This window comes from Halichoeres trimaculatus, unplaced genomic scaffold (genome assembly GCF_033239565.1).
Source record: "Halichoeres trimaculatus isolate MK-OKI-2021-1 unplaced genomic scaffold, fHalTri1.1 fHalTri1_scaffold_9, whole genome shotgun sequence".
Classification (NCBI taxonomy): domain Eukaryota; kingdom Metazoa; phylum Chordata; class Actinopteri; order Labriformes; family Labridae; genus Halichoeres; species Halichoeres trimaculatus.
In genome coordinates this window covers 16,616,612-16,636,063 of record NW_027437188.1, presented here as the reverse complement: position 1 = coordinate 16,636,063, position 19,452 = coordinate 16,616,612, and the positions used below count along the sequence as shown (strand labels likewise).

At 39.7% G+C, this 19,452-nt stretch overlaps 1 protein-coding gene across 1 annotated transcript; it reads left to right on the top strand.

The window, feature by feature from the left end:
- The first annotated feature begins 864 nt into the window (after positions 1–864).
- LOC141798004 (BICD family-like cargo adapter 1) lies at positions 865–19,265 on the top strand. The gene is made up of 10 exons (XM_074679760.1): positions 865–1,312; positions 3,011–3,226; positions 10,558–10,677; positions 11,331–11,477; positions 12,076–12,258; positions 15,472–15,636; positions 16,384–16,461; positions 16,912–17,024; positions 17,245–17,365; positions 18,560–19,265. Exons 1-10 carry the CDS (start codon positions 1,067–1,069, stop codon positions 18,797–18,799), a joined length of 1,629 nt encoding a protein of 542 aa, XP_074535861.1. The 5' UTR covers positions 865–1,066; the 3' UTR covers positions 18,800–19,265.
- Positions 19,266–19,452: the final 187 nt, after the last annotated feature.

Here is a 19,452-nt window from a genome sequence, read left to right as displayed (position 1 = left end):
GTATAAAAGGAATGTGTTTCCAGGAGAAAAGCAGTGTGTTCTGTTTTGAGGTTTTTGGGGCTTTAAAAATTTTTAATTTATCATAGAACAGTTCATTGTTAAAGTGTAACCATTATGACAACCATAAATGAGGAGGCAACTGGGTACAGCTGTATTGACCATAATCTCTTATAAAACAAGCTATAAATTTAGTTACAGATAATGTCATTTCACATCAATGTGAGTGTGATTTAAGAGAGCAGAAAAATAAAACAGGATTTTTTCTATTTAAAGATGAGAAATAAAGTTAATATGTCATTATTGGCACGATGTTTTAAAAAAACATCCAGGATGTTATTTTATGGATAATTTCTGTAATTTTACTTTTTTTTAATACTATTTTTGATAAACAGTAAAAAAAAAAACAAAAAAAAAAACAAAAAAAAAACTTAAAATATTTAGGGTTATTGACCTTTTTTTTTGCAGTGTGATTCTGATTCAGAATCTGACACTAGTTTGTTAAATAGTTTTATTTTATTTGTTGAGAAACAGTTAAAGGAATGTGTGTGCAGATACAAAAATGTTGTTACAGTGATACAACAAAAGTGAAAATATGGATGATAAAGAGATTTGAGAACATTTTTTAACACAGCAAATACACAGATTTTAACATTCAGTAAAACATTCTGGATATATATATATTTTTTATTGCATCTAGTCCCATCTTAAAGCTGTTTCTATGACGAATGGAAGTTTTCTGTGATAACACTGTGATCTAATGAAATCCAGGTGAGACAGGTGTGTGTGGTTGTTTACAGTGGGCTTGTAACTGTTGCTCAGGTGACTGGTGGACACTCCCCCTGCACACACAGAGACAGACATCTGTTGGTGACAGCCGGAGCAGCTCGTGCTCTCAGTGTGAAGCCAGACTTTAAGCCTCAGTCACAGAGGGAGCAGCCACGGTGCAGGTGTAATGGATGCACATGTTACCAAGACATTTACGGCGCTGCGGTTTGTGTCTTTACCTTGAACATTGTATTTATTCATTCACACATTTAGCGCTTTAATTTGGTTTAAACTCTCGGTTATGGATCGGCTGGATGAATGGAGCTTTAAGCCCAAGAGCCTGGAGCTGGAGGAGGATTTCTACTTCGACTACGGAGCGGAGGAAATAACAGATTATCAAGACCCCAACGAACTTCTGGCTGCTCTCAAACAAAAGGAGGAAGAGGTTATTTTGGCAGCCCAGCTGGGAAACGCATTGCTCCTGGAAAACCGTCAGTTGAAAGAGAAGGGCGAGAAACTTCATGAACAATACGCAGACAAGCTGGAGGTAAGACGAATCTGCTTCATTTCACCGAAGTCCTGAAATAGCGAGAAGTGGTTAAAAGACAGAGATGGAAAAAAATGGGGAATAAGAGAGCTTGAACGACGTAGCTGCTGATGAGAGGTGAAATCAACGACGTGAACATGAAAGTAGTCTTTTTACTCAAACCACCGACTGTAGTGGTTATCCACTCATTAAAACAAGACTCTAACGTCTAAATTATATCTGTAAAAGTTGGTTTTGGACTTCAAAGTTATGTTGGTAGCTAACTCAATCTACAGTAGAAAAAAAATACTGATTTAACTTTGACTTTGGTAGCCAGCTCGACCAAGAGCTGTCAGTGAAGGAGTGAAGTCAGCTACAGAAACTCATGGTCAGAGACAAACAGCACACTGAATCCTGTTTTATAATTGTTGTAAAATGTATTTTTTTTTATCAAATAATGTAAAGTATGATAAGTAAGATGAAGAAAACACCAGTAGCTGTAATTACTTTATGATAAAACTGTAGGTCTACGTCATTTAACACATGTCAAATTGTTTACCCGGTGTCCTTATGATAGGTTGCACATGTTCTTTGAATTTATGGGGATTTTGAAAAGTGTGTTTCAGGTCAAACTGTTGCTGATAAAACCTCTCTGAACTCATTGTTCTCTCTTCTTTCGACACTTGAAAAGAATGTCCAACTTAGAGAAACAGCTTAGATACTGACATGTTCCTCAAAAAATATGTTCACAGGATGAAAGACAAGCTGTTTTTCCCAAGTGGAGTAAACACTTCATTTTAACACTCAGGACACCATCAGCAGATATATAAATTACACATATGAAGGTTAGCACTTGGTCTACAAAATCACATGTAAATTCAAACGAGACACAACGAATGGATGTATAATCTGTGCTGTGACACAACTAAGTGGTCATGCCAAGCTTACATAAGGGGCAAAGTGTATTCTTCAGGATTAATGCTAATGTCTCCTTCAGATGTTCAACATTCAGTCTTATCAGGTTAAAATCACACAGTCAGGACAAACTTGAGCTCTGTTCTTTATGTGTCAGGGACTTTACAAAGTGCAATAAAGGTGTGTCGAGGACTTATCTGTCTGAAAACTGATAGAAAGTGCAAGACATACACACTGATAATACAATGAGATGATGCAACCATTGATCTTTTTTTTGTTAATGATTAATTTTCTCATCACCTGGATGATTTGGTCTTTAAAAGTCACATAGTGTAATGTTGTATTTCACAAAGCCCAAAATAAGGTTTCGGTTTTTGTTTTTTGTAAATAGGATCTTTTTTCATCAGCAAACAAACAAAAAGAAAAGATGCAACCAAAAATAAAAAAGCCTCCACTTTTACCAGAAACTATCTTTCATATACTGTACGATCAAAGTGTTTTGTTGGTCAAAATCTCATCTCTAATCATATTATTAAAACAGATTTGTCTCATATTTCTGTAAAGATCACCTAGAATTCTTAACACAACCTAAGATGCTTCAGTTTCATATTCAGATTCATTCAAACGTTTCCCATGATCCTCAGCATCTCTGAGTGAGGCATGCAGGTTCATTAAAACTCCTTTTCAACAAGGACTCATGACTTTTGAGTCATCCTCACTCTATCAGGATCCATTTCTCCGATATCATTTCCAACCTTTGCATACTTTTAATTACAGTCTTATACTTGTTATCTGTGTTTGTAGGAGCTGGAGCAGGGCAGGCATGAGCTGCGGCTGAAGCTGGAGGGCTGCCAGTCCCAGTGGGAGAGTCAGGTGGGGGAGCTGGAGCGGGATGTGAGGGAGCTGAGCGCACAGGTGGAGCAGCTCACCCAGGCCCTCAGTGAGGCCGAGAGAGACAAGAGTCGAGCCCTCCAGGAGCACAGGGAGGAGACGCTGCAGCTCCGGGAGCAGCTCCACACGGTGAGTGGAGTACCTTACATTGACATCTGCATCATACGATTCAAAGAAAACCTCCCCCCAAGGCTGTGACGACAACCGAGCCTCTGGGAAACACACACCTGAGCTGCTGTGGATTCTTTCACTGCACGACTCCTGACTAAAGCCAAATAAGGCTGCCTGAAACCCAATGCTCGCTTACACACTCAATGTTCTCTGCAAAGCTCTCTGTGTCTGTGTGACTCAGTGTAAAACGCTCTAGAGCAAGGCCAGGCTCCCAGGCTCTTTATAGACGCAGGGCAAGGCCGATTCAGAGAGCACCCTTGGTGGAAGAAAAGTAACTTTTCACCAGAACTGGAACAGCAAAAAGTGGACCTGGTGAGACAGAAAATGAAAAGTGAGTCCCGGTTGTTTTAACAGGCAAATGATCTGTGCCAGCAGCGAAATGGAAACAATATGTAAACAAGGTGAGGAGTGAAAGTGCCATGACCTGATTTAAGGGCCGGGACAGAGCGCTGAAACTCAGAGAGGTCAGGAAGACGCTGGTTTGGATTTATATTTGTTTCTGTCACTTTCTCAGCTGAAGTAGCTTCTATTTTTGATTCCAGGTTTTTCTGTTCCTGTCAAACTGTTGTAGACTTGATGTCCTTACATTGTCGAAACATGAAAACAGCCGCCTCTGTAGCCAAACGTCACACAAGTATAATTTACACCGTTTAATTAGTAACATGAGGTTAACTGTTAACAGAGTACGTAGCTTTTCGTATGACATCATGGGCAAACCTGGCAACAAACAACTGAGTCAAATCTTTATCAGGTCACATATTTATGATCCTCAGCGCTGATGCAGAGGAAACACTGTTCACTGGGAGGAGAATCAAACCAATGACATACTTTACAGCCCCTTATCTGTGAAGGAGCTGGTTGGATCACACAGCTGCACAACCTTGAGTGTTTTTCCAGTCTCAGACAGAGAGAGAGAGTTGTTTTGGTCAACACGGAAGAGTCTACTCATGAGTGTTGTGGAGCAACTCTCGGTGAGCAACAAACCTGAGCTGACAAAGTTAAAAATGAATCCAAACAAGCGGTATACTCCCTCCCATGAGTCAAGGTCCACAGAAGAAGGAACTGTGAGCACCTTCCCCCCCTCGTGTGGAGCTTTCCCCCTAAGTCCAGGAAAGCGTCAATTAAGATAAAAACTTGTGTCTTACTTAGGGCTGGTCAAGGAGAAGGAAGTGGAGGAAATGTATTATTTGGGTGCCAGGTAAAAGAGGTCAGTAGAAGTCAGAAAAGAAAGCAAATGTATGTGGAAAGAGGGGTTTAAAGGAGCTTCATGTGTGACGAGTTTTTACCCGATGTGGTGAAGTCTGCTGGTGACGCTGAGGTGAGTTTGATCTGAATGTCACTGATTTCTTTCATTGTGAGTTTCCCTGAGTTTGACTGGAGCTGGGTGCTTTGTTCTGTGTGTGCTCATAGAGCTCCTGGAAATCAACTCTTTGAAGAATTTTATGTTGACTGGATTGATTTTCTGCTTTTCAAAAACGCAGAAAATAGTTCATCAATCCTAAAGGGACAGGAGCACAAGAAGACCTCTTTAAATATCTTTTTTTTCAGCCGGCAGTGAGAAACCAAGAGGTATTTACTTTATGATCAAAGACTTAGAAAAGGAGTGAATACTTACTTTAGGGAACAGAGAGCAGTTATGGGATCAGTGTGTTTGCCAGTTTTATTCCCTTGTCTGTTGTTGATTTACAAAACCAAGTCTAAAATCAGCCTCACTGGGATTTCCGGCTGTAGTTTGATGCTGAGAAACACTCTCTAGTCTAATTTGTCTAATTGAGTCTTGATAAACATCTCTTGCAGCTTTCTCACATCTTTAAACTTTCATAGTGAGAGCGTAACCAGAGCCTGACAGGAATCTGGAGGAGGTTTGAAACCACCGAAACCTGAGAGAGGGAAAGAGTCCATCATGTTTACCAGCAACCAGTGAAGCTCCAGTGTGAGAGGAAAGATTTTCTGTGTCTGTCCATCCTGGTACATTTCAGGAAACGACGGTATAAAAACACTGTTGATGTGTGCCAGATGGTCACATGGTCTAACAGGGTGTTTGGACAGTCAGTGAGGGTAAAATATCGCGCAGTGATGAGTGATGCCCGGGTGTTTTTCTTCTGATTATGTCACTGTTTTTTTCATTCCTGTAACTGAGAGAGAGAGACTGTGAGAGAACTTAATGAGCTTTTCATGCATCTGATGCGTCTCATTGTTCTTTTATTAATCCACTCTGTGAAGTTCTAACAAAGAGATGTACTCAGTCAGTTTCTAAGAACTTTGGAGGTCATTATCTTATTCAGACTAAAGGTTGGAAAACATGAGATCAGGATATTTAGCTGGTTTTGATTTGACTTCTTGTGCAAGAAAATGTTCCACAGCTCAACATTATCAGTGAATTAAAATTCAGGATACAAACACGTCTGCTGGATAAGAAGCACCAGCCGAGAAAGGGAGTATGATAAGCTGGAAATGTTTGTTTTTTGGGCAGAGTCATTTACTCAACTGTTACTCAATCAAAACACATGTTATGCTCATATGTTTTGGACCTGCATCAAGTTAAACAAAGTCTGACTAAGACTCGTGGTCAGTTATACACAAGCTACTGCATCTACCACCGTCGATACTGAATCTGAATGACCCCTGCACCTCAGGAACAGAAAATGCTAACGCCAGTTAGCTCACTTGTAGAGCAGGCTTGGTCGTAGTTTTCACTGCACTGGCACTGATTGAGTTTGTGAATGCCAACCCACATTTCCCATCTCTGTCTGATTTTAGAGCACCAATCTAAAAAAAACCCCAACAACATGTAAATGGCTGTTAATTAAATCGTATTGTACTTGAACAGAAATTGCAGTCTGACACAAAAGCTCTGAAACCAGGCGATGGTTATTTTAGCAATCAGACTGTAATACTGCTGCATTAGCAGTGATCACTCTGTCAGCTCACTTTGACTAAGTTTAGATAGGGAAAATAAAGAAAAACAAAGTTATATAACTCTTTACATCATTATCATCATCATCATCATCGTCATCATCGTCATCACCGTCGTTATCATCATCATCATAACTTCTCATGAGAAAAAAATGCCACAAATTTTAAAAGTAGCGACCTGATAAATTTTAATCCCACTGAACATGAAAATAAACTGAATGTCAGTAGACAAAATAAATAGTTTTTCAATGTCATCTGAAAGTTATAGAAAAGTGTGCACTTTGTATCTTTTCCCAAAATAGACAGGAAATAGTGAAAACCACAAACTTATACCGATACTGACATATTAAGTAAGAGTTAAGCCTATAACTGACTGGACTCAGATATTATTATTTTTGGGGAGGGATGGGCGAGTACCTGTATCAGGTATCAGGCTGGTATCAGCTTTATTTCAAGGTACTTGCAATGGCAGCTAATACCAGCAGCTGATACACAAGGCAAAAAAAAAAAAATACATCCAGTAAGTCCTCCTCACCAGTGGGTGGTGCTACATTTCTGTAGTTTGACACCTCGGCTTATGTGCATCAGGTCCTTTTTAGACAAAATGAATGAACCAGGGAGAGTTAACAGTTAAACTGTTTTATTTTGTACTCACTTTATTTTCCAAAAAAACCCTGAAACTCTGACCATTGTTAGTTTTATTTTGCACTGAGAGAGGGTTGTTTGTGGTTTGTTGTGGACTTCATGGCAGAGGTTCTGTGCTGTCTCTGTACAAAATGGTCTGTCACTGTTAATTGAAATACTATGTAGCAAAAGTACTAGTGGTATCGGTGATTATTTGATTGGGAGAACTTGTACTGGTCTGGTATCAGTGTGAAAAAAGTGGTATCGCACATCCCCATTTGTGGCATGAACATCATAACTCTTAGTGTCTGTTTGTAGATGCTGTAATACTCCCACACTGCCCTCATTACTTTGTTCATCCACAGTTTGTCCAACAGGTTACTCCTTCGACCTGATACCAAGCTTTTTAATTGAATCAGCATTCAGTTATATAAGCCTCAACCTGATGCAAAACCACAGATAAACAATTACCTCTAAAGTCTCTGCATGGCAAATTGTTTGCCAACGGGGCGATGTCCATCAACAGGCACTACTTCAGCTTTATTGATGAAGCATGTTGTCTGTATGAGGCTAACAGGTGTGTCTTCATAGCATGTCCCACAATGCCCCCCCCCTGCTCTCCATACTGTGTAACAGGATCCCTGTCTACCCCGGCTGTGTATCAGGTTGTGTGTTTGGCTGTATCACACTGTTTTATTGGACGACTGTGACAAATCACTCACTGTAGATTTCCGTTGTGAAATGAGATGCCTGAATTGAGGTGAGCCTCCATGACCTCTGGCCCTTCTGCCAGCATCAGGCAGCTCACAGACAAAAGAAAAGACAATAAACATTTGGGAGTGATATAAATCTTTCATTTGTTCCTTTGATGTTTCCCATACATCCCATCATCCCTGGGGAAAGCGGTCTTTTCTGTGTGCTCCCTGAAGGCTCTGCTGTAGCGTGGGTAGTCAGCTGTTAGATACCTCATGTGTGGATGGGTGAGGGGGCCATGTGAGGGGATATCATCTTTGTGTCTCTACCAAATGGAGCGTCCTCCTTCCACTCCTGGTTTGGTGATTCTCAGTGGGTCGCTGCTTCTATTGTGGAGGAGGCCCATGTTGATGAGATGAGCGGCAGTAACGAAGACTCACAAATGTTCATCTTTAAGCCCCCCTCTACCTTTCTGCTCCTCTCAATGTGTCTGCATGCTACGTTTTGTTTTCTCCATCAGTGCCCGTTTAACTCTTGTCACACACATACACTTCCACTAATATCAGCCCTCACACCGGCCTCACTTCCTCCTGGAAACACTACCACACAAGCCGACGTCCCCTCCGCTTCACCTTTGTGAACTTCATGTTTACCCTCCACTCACATTGTTGTCTAATGTGGCATGATGATGTCACAGACCGAGCTGCTCCAAGATGCCCTCAGCTCCATCTGCCTCAGAGTGCGCTCTTTCATCTTGTATTATGTGGCTATGATGGGACGTGACAGGAGCCCGCCAAACTGCTGAGTAAGGGGAAACCAGGGTCCCAGCTGAAGATGGGAGGGGTCTGTGTGGAGGAAAGCGGGGAGTTTACACACTAACACTGCAGTGTTATCTCAGAGATCTCCAAGATTGAATCTTTAATGTTCAGAAGTCAAAAAAGGAGTTTGAAGAAAGTTGTTTCTGAAATAAGAATGATCATTCAACATTTGATATCCGTTTGGTTGAGCTTTTAAACACTTTTAGTTGATGTGTGAGCAACAGAATAAAGTTGCATTAGGTTTAGTTACACAGAGGTTCTAAGTCTGTTTTAAAGGGGATTTTTCCTTAGAAAAATCATTTAGTTTCCCACCAACATATGTGGAGTAAAAGTAAAAGAAGTTCAGTTTACAGTTGCAGTCATGGGTCATCTGGCATGCTTTGGCTGTAGTTTGCAGATGATGTTCAAAGCTGCTGTGCCTGAGATGTTATAGATATGGGGTTAACTAAAAAACTACAAAAACTAAAATAGAAATAACGATAAACTGTTTTAAATAGCGCTTTTTAAAAACAATATTACAAAGTGCTTTACATAATAAAAAAGCAATAGAAATAAAATAAAGAGAAGAAATGAAAGAGAGGTATGAGAGAAACATGAGGAGGAGCAGAAAAAAACAGCAATAGGCTATAAAAGACTAAAAACCACCACCAAATAAAGGAAAGGTAAACATCCGGCCATGTAGTTAAAGCAGTCCCTCAATGCAACAGTGTAAACACAAGTCTGAAATAATAATTTAGGAAAAATTAACTCCAAAACAAGATAACCACAAACCTTCAGTGTTGAAGAATGTAGCCAATGCTGAGTGTGAAAACCTGCAGTTCCTTCAGTGTCCACTCGAGGCTGACTCCAGAAGCCAAGAAATCCCCATTAATCCAATAGTGGTTGTTAACCAGGAGGCCAAATGCTGACGTAGCTCCTCCTTTCTGCCTGTTTAGGGACAGATCAAGAGCTTGGTTGAGTTCCCATTTCTGATATGGACAGATGGACATCCTTCAAGGATTCAAGGATATTTTATTATCATTTCACGCATATAAACATGAAGTGGAACAAAATTAGTTCCCCCGGTCCCGGTATAAGCCCAATCACCTAATAACATACTATATGAATATAAAACACACTAAAGTTATCCTAGAGTTTATACCTGAGCTGTAGTCAAGCATAGAGGTGTCCCAGTCCGATATTGATATCCGATATCGGTCCGATATCAGCAAAAAAACAAGTATCGATATCGTATCGGAATGCATCTAAAATCTCCGATATAAGCAGTTTCTGTTACACATTGGTTAATAATAAATGGGTCAGTTTTTCCTCATACCTACTGTTGCTGATTACTGTTCTTTGTTTGAATAATATCACTTAATCAAGTCTTTTTTAACATGACAGACATACTACAAAATAAGTAATAAAAGTATGTTTGTTTAATGCTGATATCGTATCAGATTAATATCGATATTGGCCAATACTCAACGTGCAGTATCGGTATTGTATCGGAAGTGAAAATGTATTAAAGGGACATCCTTAGTCAAGCATAACAGTTGTGTAAGCCATCTGTGTTTTTGACCTAATACTACTATAAAGACTATAAGAATAATAACACGTGACCTTCTGTCACATGTCTTTTTTTGTTTTATATGAGGAGTTTACCAAACGTAAAGATTTTTCCTTATCTAGATTACTCTGAAAAGCAACGATTTTAAGAAACCAGGTCTTACCATCTTACTCCTTTGCTAATCTTGTGCTCCCCAGAATTTTTCCCATGCTTCAGGACCAACTGAAATTTCCCATAAGCAGTAATGAAACCATCATTTTTTTCTCTTAAAGCAGCAGAACCCATACCAACCATATGTTCACTAGCAGTCAAATAATCCCTGCCTTTGAGGCAGATATCATGATGACCCCTACAGATCTGGCCTCAGATTATTTTACAGACTTTATCTCCTGCTATATTTTTTTGGGTTATTTTTAGACTGAAGATTGTGATCTTAAATCTTTTAAAGCTTATGCTTCAGGGGGGGTTCAAGATGACTCAAATAAATGTATGCTTTCACTTTTCTCAGTCTGACTCTGATATGTGGGTGAGTGGACTCTTATGGTCTTAAAGTTCTCCATCTTGACCCCTTTGTCCTAGAGAAAACACAATTCCCAAAATGGTTATCCTGCAATTTAAAAAGGCACCTGAGTCTGTTCTGCTGTCTTACTTTCTCATGTGTTTTTACTCTGGTACATATGTGTCTGCAGGCAATGGAGGTGGAGAGAGCCATGTCCAGTGAACTGCAGGCTTTAAAACAGGAGCTCCAACAGAAAGTCAGCCACAACAGGCCACAGGATGAGGAGCTGATCAGTGCCATGAGAGAGCAGGTAACCAGCATGAACAAGTAGTACTAGAAACCATATGTATGTGAAACCAAATCAAAGCTAACACTTCCTGCAGTGGCCAAAAAACTCAACCTGAACGTAGTCGGCCCGTCTGCAGATCATCATGTTCCTACTTGAATACCGTGATCAGAACAGACTGTCCCAACCATGTCTCTGAACCACTGCCTCAGCCCACTCAAACTCATATGTTTTGTTTGAGTGCTGTTTAATGATGGGAGAGATTTGACCAAAGTCTTTTTCATGTTTCAGTTTTTAAATTCACTCAAACCTTGATGCAGCACAAGACAAAATCACAACCGAAACATTTTTTCACTTTGCACACAGAGACAAAACTAGTTAACAAAAACCAAAACTGTGTTTCTGTGGGCAAAGTAAAATAAAAAGAGCATCCAAAATAACACTAAGATTGTTTGGAAAAGTTACGTCAAACATTAATTGATCTGTTTAATACATTTTTTTTAATCTATGAATAATACTTAAAATTCAAGGAGTGCTAATAATTTTGACTTTTACTTGGCTAAACCTCAATAATTTTGGCTGCCCCTGTAAAGCAGAAATTTTCAAGATTGATGAAAGGGAACCGTTGAACTGTTTAAACTTTTGGTTGTACATGTAAGATCTGTGTGTTTTTTCAGGTCCTGCGTCTCACACAGAAGGAGCAGGTGCTGGAGGAGCGTTTGGAGTCTGTGTGTCGAGAAAACACAGAGCTGAGGGCCAGTTTGGCCTCTTTACACGCACGCCTGGCTGTGCATGACCAGCTTAACCAGCAGCACAGCCAGCAGGTACACACACACACACACACACACACACACACACACACACACACACACACACACACACACACACACACACACACACACACACACACACACACACACATCTCATACTAGTTCTGAGAAAACACACTCATGCACACAAAGAGGCAGACTAACCAACACAAAACAGCTCAGTTGGTTGTATGAAAGAGAGAGGCTCAATAACAAAGGGATTTGTGCTCCCTGCCTGGCGGTCTGGGTTTCGGCGGGATTGTGGAAAGAATTTTTAAACAATCACCTCATCCCCGTCATTGTAACTTTGACCCGCAAATCTGGATTCCACTCTTGTTGTGTGGTTTGGTTTCACGTTAGGTCGGAGGTTGGAATCTGGTAGGTCAGGATTTCTCTGACATAACAACTTTTTAAAACTCAACAGTTAGTGCTTCATTGCTATCAAAGTTCCATCTTTCACCTCCTCTGTAATCTCAGGAGAAAGGATTCTGTTTTATTTTGTTACTTCTTGTTCATGTTTCTAAACTCAGATACACGTTTGTGTGTTCGTTTTTAGTTTCTTTGTTCGTGTTCTCCGTGGTCATGTTTGTGTCTGCACCTCCTCGTGTTTCAGTTAGCGGAGGCATGGCAGGAGGTGGAAGCATCGCGAGGTCGCTCACAGCAGCTACAGGCACAGGTGGAGGAGCTTCAGGAGGAGGTATCACTACGGGAAGCCAGGAGCCAGGGGAATGCCTCTTTACTGTCCGAGCTGGAGAGTAGCCTGGAGACAGAGGCTCTGGGGATCGGCAAAAAAGAGGTACTACATCAGCAGGACATCAGGAGGTTATCTCCCATTCAGATCACAGTGATTTACAGTTTTCTCCTTTGATACGTTACACTGGTCCCGAATTGAGCAGATGACTGTATGCATGTCAGATTACTCTCTCAGACCTCTGAGGTCTGCTCTCTTTCTCCTCTTAGGGATGGTGCATTAAGGCTCTATAGGCAGCTACAAACACAATATGTACAAATATCTGTCAGAACTGAGCATGAAGGACAAGTTTTTCACAGGGATGATAATGGTACAAAAACACTCTTGTTTTGTTGCCTCCATTAAACACTTAAAACATAACAGTGTTTAGGATTGCTCTTCCAAAGACATGCCATTATCACAAAAACCCCTCGTTATTAATTATACAACAGATAAGGATGAAAATTGGATTTTGGCTGGATGGAACATTAAATATACTCCTTTGCAGTCATACACATACACTGATTTTTAAATAGCTCTGAGAGAAGATGCACATCATAGATCTAGGGATGCACGATATTATCAGCACAATATCGGTATTGGCTGATAAAAGCTTAAAAACACGTTTATCGGTATCGGCAGATATGAAAATTTGTGCCGATAAGGTGGTATTCAGTTAGGATTATTATTATTTTCCATCTGAAAAATAAGCTCCTTAAATAAAATGTAGCACTTCATTTATTTGCACTGCAGAGCTCTGTGTCTGTCACCAGGTTGTTACAGTAGCTCTAAAATAATCAAATGCAACTTGGTTATGTTTAAAAATGCATTGTACATTTAAAGTTCATGTGATCTTAAGAAATTATTTTTCTGTATTTCAATACTGAATGTCTTTAGTTTGAAAAAATAATACATTTCTTATTTATGGTAAAATCAAATTTGTCTTGTTTTATGTGTGTTTCTTAAACAAATAAGACCGTCACAATAAGAGTAACATATAAATTCCAGTACAGGATAGACTTAGCTTTCTTTACAGTGAATAAAACAAACAAATTTGTGATTATCGGTATCGGTATCGGTATTGGTATCGGTATCAGTATCAGCCAAAAGGGGTTTTGATATGTCGGCATATCGGATATCGGCAAAAATCCAATATCGTGCATCCCTACGTAGATCACAATACAAATCCATACATAGGACTAGTATCACTCTTAGAAGTATCTTTCAAAAACTTTTAACACAAATTCTGCTGAATAATTACTCAAAATGCAGTGCTCAGGTGAAAGCAAATCCGAGGTTATCTGGACAGCATTTAAAAATCATTTTAAGGGACACTAATATCAGGAAAATTAAGTTTGAGGCCAGATGCACAGACTTAATCTCAGCAGCTCTCAGCACCGTGTTTGACTCAGGGTGGTTTTATTTATTTATTAGTCTTGCTCACAGTGTTTTTTTTGTGAGGACTGGAAAAAAGAATATCAGACTGTGAGTAATTCACAATGAGATGACACAGTAACTTCCACAGAACAAAATCAGGCGTGAGATCAATTTAAAGAAACCTTGTATTAACGTGGATGTCGTGAGAGGAGTGTGGTGTCTGAACATGCTGTGCAGGTTCTCAGTGACCGTGTGACTTGTGTTTGACGCAACAATACTCTCTGCAAAGGGGAAAGGTGTGAAGGTCGTGATTTCTAAAAGAGAGACACAACAAAGAAACAGGATATTAAATGTGGTGAAGAAGCCGTCCAGTGATGTCAAGAAAAGATGTGGTTTTGCCTCTTATTGTGTTGTTTATGTAGGAAAAATGTGATGTACAACTTCTCTTGTGAGTCATCGCTACATTTCCTGTTTGCCATCACCACATTGTTGAGTTTCCTGGTTTCACAGATTTGATGCATGTTTCCAGTAAAAAGCGTTTTATAAGTAATTAGGGCGGTCACTTTAACGCGTTGATAAGATTAATTAATTACACTGCCGATTAACATGTTATAAGAATTAATGCAAAATTAACTCACTGGCTGCCAGCCATTTCCAGAGCATCTTGAACGATCTTTCAAGACCCAAATAATATTGTTTTCTAAGACTTTGTAAACACTAAAACTGCCTAAGCAGACTGGACTCTTTTATGTCTCTCTTCCTGTTTTGATCCAAATAAACAGAAAAATTATGATTTTAAAAAAATGAAGTTTACTCCTCAGTTTGAGTGTGAGCTGCCTGATATTTTCTGACTTGCAGTGTTTCCCTATGTCTGCCAATACATCTTCTCCTCATATCCACGCTGATCTCTCATCTAAAGGGTACACTGCTGTCACCCTCAGTAGTTTACAAGCATAATTTTGATTGACAAGCTCCGCCAAAAACACAATTTACTTCTGTAGACACAGTAAACGGTTGCAATCGAATTGACTTCTATAGACGTCAGTGGCAGCTAACAGACATTTTGATATTGGCCAATTTTGAAAAATGTGGATTCACAAATCTTCTTTTGTTCATGTATTTATTTGAATCCTCAGAATTCAAATTCATTATTTGGGGACCTTAAGCAGATATGAGATTAAAACATGATTAATTATATTAACTAATTAAAGATCCCATAATTAAATAGCTTAATTTTTTCAATTGTCTGCTTTTCATCAGTGGCAGCTATGACACTATGGAGAACTTGAGTTTGAGGGGTGGGTGAAAGTGATCACAGAGGATCCTGTCGAGCTAGATGAGTCATTATGAAACTGGTATGATCATGTCATGTGACCGTCTTAAGGAAGTTACATTAAGAAATGAGGTAATGCTCTCACCTCCCAGAATGCAAATACTTAATATCAGTCATGAAGTGATGCATGTAAAAAGAACACAGGGTGTGCTAGGAGGAAGAAGAGAAAAGATATCACTTTTTTATGACCCTTTTCGTAAGCCGTAATTAGTCTTCTTTCAGTCTCTCTGTTTTTTGTAACTTTTATTGAGTGAGGGTATGACAGTGGCTGGAGCAGGAAACTCTGAGAGAGTGATGGGTCACATGTTGGAATTGAACCTGGGCCACTGCTTTAGGGCTTTAACCTCTGTACATGGGGTGTGCTGCTCAACCACTAGGCCACACTGATTAGTTCCTTTTCTTTTAACCATCTGAAACATTAGCCATTTCAAAGTAGGACGCATGTACAGTCGCAGCCTTTAAGCTATACCAATTGTGCTGCAAGAGTAACTCTGCACTACCAATCCCTCTTTCCATTTATTTAAACAGGCTTCACTAACAAAAACCATCTTCCTCCCTGTTCTTTTTAGATGAAGCAAGAAATGGGATCCATCCTTGAGTTACTGCTCCCACTGACCCAGCAGCTGAACAGCGCAGAGAGGTCACAGGACCAAGATGGTGAGGAGAACCTGCAGGCGATGCTGCTCCAGCTGAAGGGAGTGGCTCAAACTCTGGCTCAGGCATCCAGCGCTCAGGTGAGCCATCACACACAAGTTTAAAGAGAGGCAGGAGAGGGAATGCAAAACAAATGCTGACCTTTTAAACAAAATAAAGGAGGATGGATGTTTTACAGTGTTGCTTTAGATCCCAAATCCTTTTATTTTAAAACTTTTTAGAGTTTTGAATGCATGTTAAAAGTACATAATATTTTTGGTGCTGATAAAAAAAAGATTGTACTAACAAAATTGTATTTATTAAGCTCCAAATGAAAACAAAGTTACCCCTTAATACTTTATATGTGTAATGTAATAAATGCATACATTTATTCAATCCATTACCTGAAAAAGGTTTGTTTTTCATGCATTTTATTCAGATGGTGCAGAAGGAAAGAGAAGAGAAGAAAAGGAGATGTAGAAATTAAGACATCAATCAATGTATTCATTGTTAACCAATCCACCCCCTAGTGGTCGTGAAAGGCACCACACTGTGGAACTGTGTGTCTTTGTTCAGTAAATACCAATGTATTGTTGCACTTTATAGGTTACATACTCCCTTAAGCTGCTTGGGAGCAGCTACAATTGTCTATTTGTGTCTGACGGTGTTCATATCCCATCCAGACCAGTAACATACGTGTATCTCTGTAATTTGATATTCCTGCCCGCCTCTGTCCTTCCTTGGAGCGCGGTGCAAATAGGCCAATGCCACAGAAACTTCTTTCTGGTGTAAATCTCTGTGAAAAACACAGCTGACACCGGATCTCTCTGTTAACGTCTCTGTCCCAGGAGCTGAAATCGGCCTTTGTCAACGGGACGGATGATCAGTGTGGGAATCTAAGTGCAGCGCAGGAGCTGAGAGATCAGGTAACCCAGTGATGAACAGAAGAGTCTGTCAGGGAGGAGCAGCAGCACCTGCAGGCACCCTTTATTATAGGGTTTGACTGTCAGCTCTGATCTCACTGCTTTCACTACATACCGTCTCAGTGTCACTAATAGATACAGTGAGATTCTTTAAATGGCATCCTTAGAGATTACATAATGTAGCAAATGACGTAGACAAACCTCAACATTTGGTATAATACTTCAATAAAATCATAAAATGAATGAGCTGTCAAATTAATTCTGTATTTATTCTATATTGTAATTCTATATTTTGTAAAGCTTAAAATAATCAACAGGTTAAACCACCTGAAATATTGTTTCAGGTCCAACAACTTAACAATGGTGATGTTTGTTTTAAGGAAATGAACAAATAGATAAACTGTATGCAGCGCAAGTTTAACATGGTGATGTGTTGATTTCTTCTTCCTTTAGAACGCCATGCTGCAGCAGCAGAACACAGAGCTGAGGCAGAAGCTGCAGAGCATGCAGGAGAACAATGAAGCTGTCAAGCAGGCCATCAGAGACCGAGATGAAGCCATTGCCAAGTGAGAAAACATTCTTTTCAGAATATCTCCCTGCATTACATTACCACCACATGCCTTTGACAGTCGACTTTGGGTTTTGATATTGCTAGGAATACTCAATGAATTACTCAGCAGGAATAAAAGAGGCTTTGAGAGCCTCTCTTGCAGCCATAGTAACGTGTTCTGAAGTGAGAGTTCTTGATTGTGATATGGCTGAAACGGTTCGATCATATCTTTGCAGGAAAAACCTGATAGAGGCTGAGTTGGTAAGAAGTAAAAACGACATGATGTGCCTGAACAACCAGTTATTAGAGGCTATCCAGCGGAAACTGGAGCTGTCACAAGAGCTGGAGGCTTGGCAGGTGGGTCTCTTTTCCAGTCTTGTTCTGATTTTTGTCCAACTCATCAAGTCTGCATTTGAAGCAAACCAAATGCATTCTCTTGGTCATGCTCTCAAGCCGCAGACATTATACAAATCCTAAACTAACACCTTAATGTATACAACAAAAAAAGATACAGTCAAAGTATCCCCTTTTAATCAGGCAGTTTACCATTTTAGTGGTAATCAAACAAGACAAGATTAAAATATCTAATTTCCCCCACATTGGGAGATCAGAGACAGCTGCAGTAATTTCTCTCTCAGCTCTGACACTTTGGGGAAACATGAGAGGCAGGTGTCTCTCTCTGGCGATCCCTCTGCTGAGTCACTATGCCAAATTCAGCCATCTGCCGGAGGTTTGGAGGCTTGAATCTCTCCTGTTTAGACACAAATAATGCAGATAATATGTGGGTAAACACAGATTAAACTGATGAAATTGAGATCATTAACAGACTCTTTGGAATCCATCTCTCATGTGTTTCTGTGGCCCTGCATACAAACATCAGTTTACAGATGGCAGAAGCATTCGATTGATCTAGAAATAAAAACTGTTCAAAGTTCAGGAAAACTTGGTAACACTTCTACAGATGCATGTCAATCTTAGATGTAGGTAGCCTTAGTTTTGTCAGGCTGTCAGTCCGGAAACACACTTCCCTTCATTGCCCTTCATGGTTTTATATCAGTTGAATTACTCTGGTATTTTAATTTATCACCCAAAAGCAACCACTGACTCTGGCAGCTGAATGATTTACCAAATGAATCATTTAGTCCTTGCTCTTGACAAATGGCAATCAAATGATTCAAGCATTTCAGCATTTAGTCAGCTGCTGCACATTTCTGAACTCTGTGACTATTCCCTGAGATTATGTAATGTCATGTAAATCTGGAATTTAAGGGAATTAAAAAAAAAATCAGTTGCATCTTTTTTTCTTGATTTGGGAAAATGATTGATTCATACTCAGCAACAACTGCCTATGGTTTTACTAAGGAGGACTAATCTGGCAGAAGGATTTGGATAAGTCTACTTTTGGTTCTGGTCCTCTCATGACATTTTGTCAGACTGACGATAATACAAATACAATTAGAATGGTATAGGGAAAGTGTAGTTGTGTTGTTCTTCCCCAAAGAGACAGCAGACTGCTCCTCAGACCTATCACTTATTTCCTTTTTCCTCCAGGACGACATCCAGATTATCATCAACCAGCAGCTCAGGTCTCAGCAGCAGTCAGAGCTTCCTCAGAAGAAGTCCACCTCCAATGGCATGTCCTTCTTCCGCAGACCCAGCAGGACAACCTCCACCTGGACACGCCAACCTTCCACCTCCTCCACCTGGAGTTCAGACTCTGATCAGGACAAAACCCAATCCCCCTGGAGGGACTGGTTAAGACGGGGGAAAGGGGTCCAGTATGGCAAATAACGAACACTTAAAGCTCTTGGACATAAGAGGGAAGTTACAAATGCAGCTTCTTGTACATCAGTTATGATAAAAAAAAGCCATAGAGACACTTTAAATTCATTGATGAACAATGGAGCCACTGCAAACAAGGACTTAATAGTTATAACACTTATCTGAACACATTTCATTGAGGCTGAGCCTTTCTAAAACTGTGACGACACTAGAGCTATTTCATGAAGTTTTAGAAACTTTTGTGAGACTTGTAAATATTGTGCCTTAATTTACATTTTAAATGTATGTTTAGGACTCAGACTTTATATAAGGTTTACACAATAGGTGTAAAGAGTATGTGACCAGATTATTTAATGTCACTGATCAAAGTAAGTATGATCACAGATTTCAGGATCAAACTGTCAAGTTGTATTCATACATATCAAGTTGGAAAGGAGAATATTTCACTTTTGCTCAATATGTTAAATGCTGATTAAGAAACACTGTATGTCTTCACATACACTTGTTAAGCTATTTTTTTATAATTTAGTTTTTTTTAATGTTATGTTTTCTCTGGATGAAAACTTGGTATAGTATGTATTTGTTGTTTCTGCAACTGTGTGCTCAGTATTAAAGCTGCTTAGTACAAATTGTGTTGTGTTTACTGAGTTGTCTGAATACAT

Excerpts from the sequence above, each read along its gene's own strand:
- LOC141798004 (XM_074679760.1), top strand. The coding sequence starts at position 1,067 with ATGGATCGGCTGGATGAATGGAGCTTTAAGCCCAAGAGCCTGGAGCTG. Across the intron at positions 3,227-10,557 it reads TCCGGGAGCAGCTCCACACG|GCAATGGAGGTGGAGAGAGC; the intron begins GTGAGTGGAGTA and ends ATGTGTCTGCAG. Across the intron at positions 17,366-18,559 it reads AAGAGCTGGAGGCTTGGCAG|GACGACATCCAGATTATCAT; the intron begins GTGGGTCTCTTT and ends TTTTTCCTCCAG.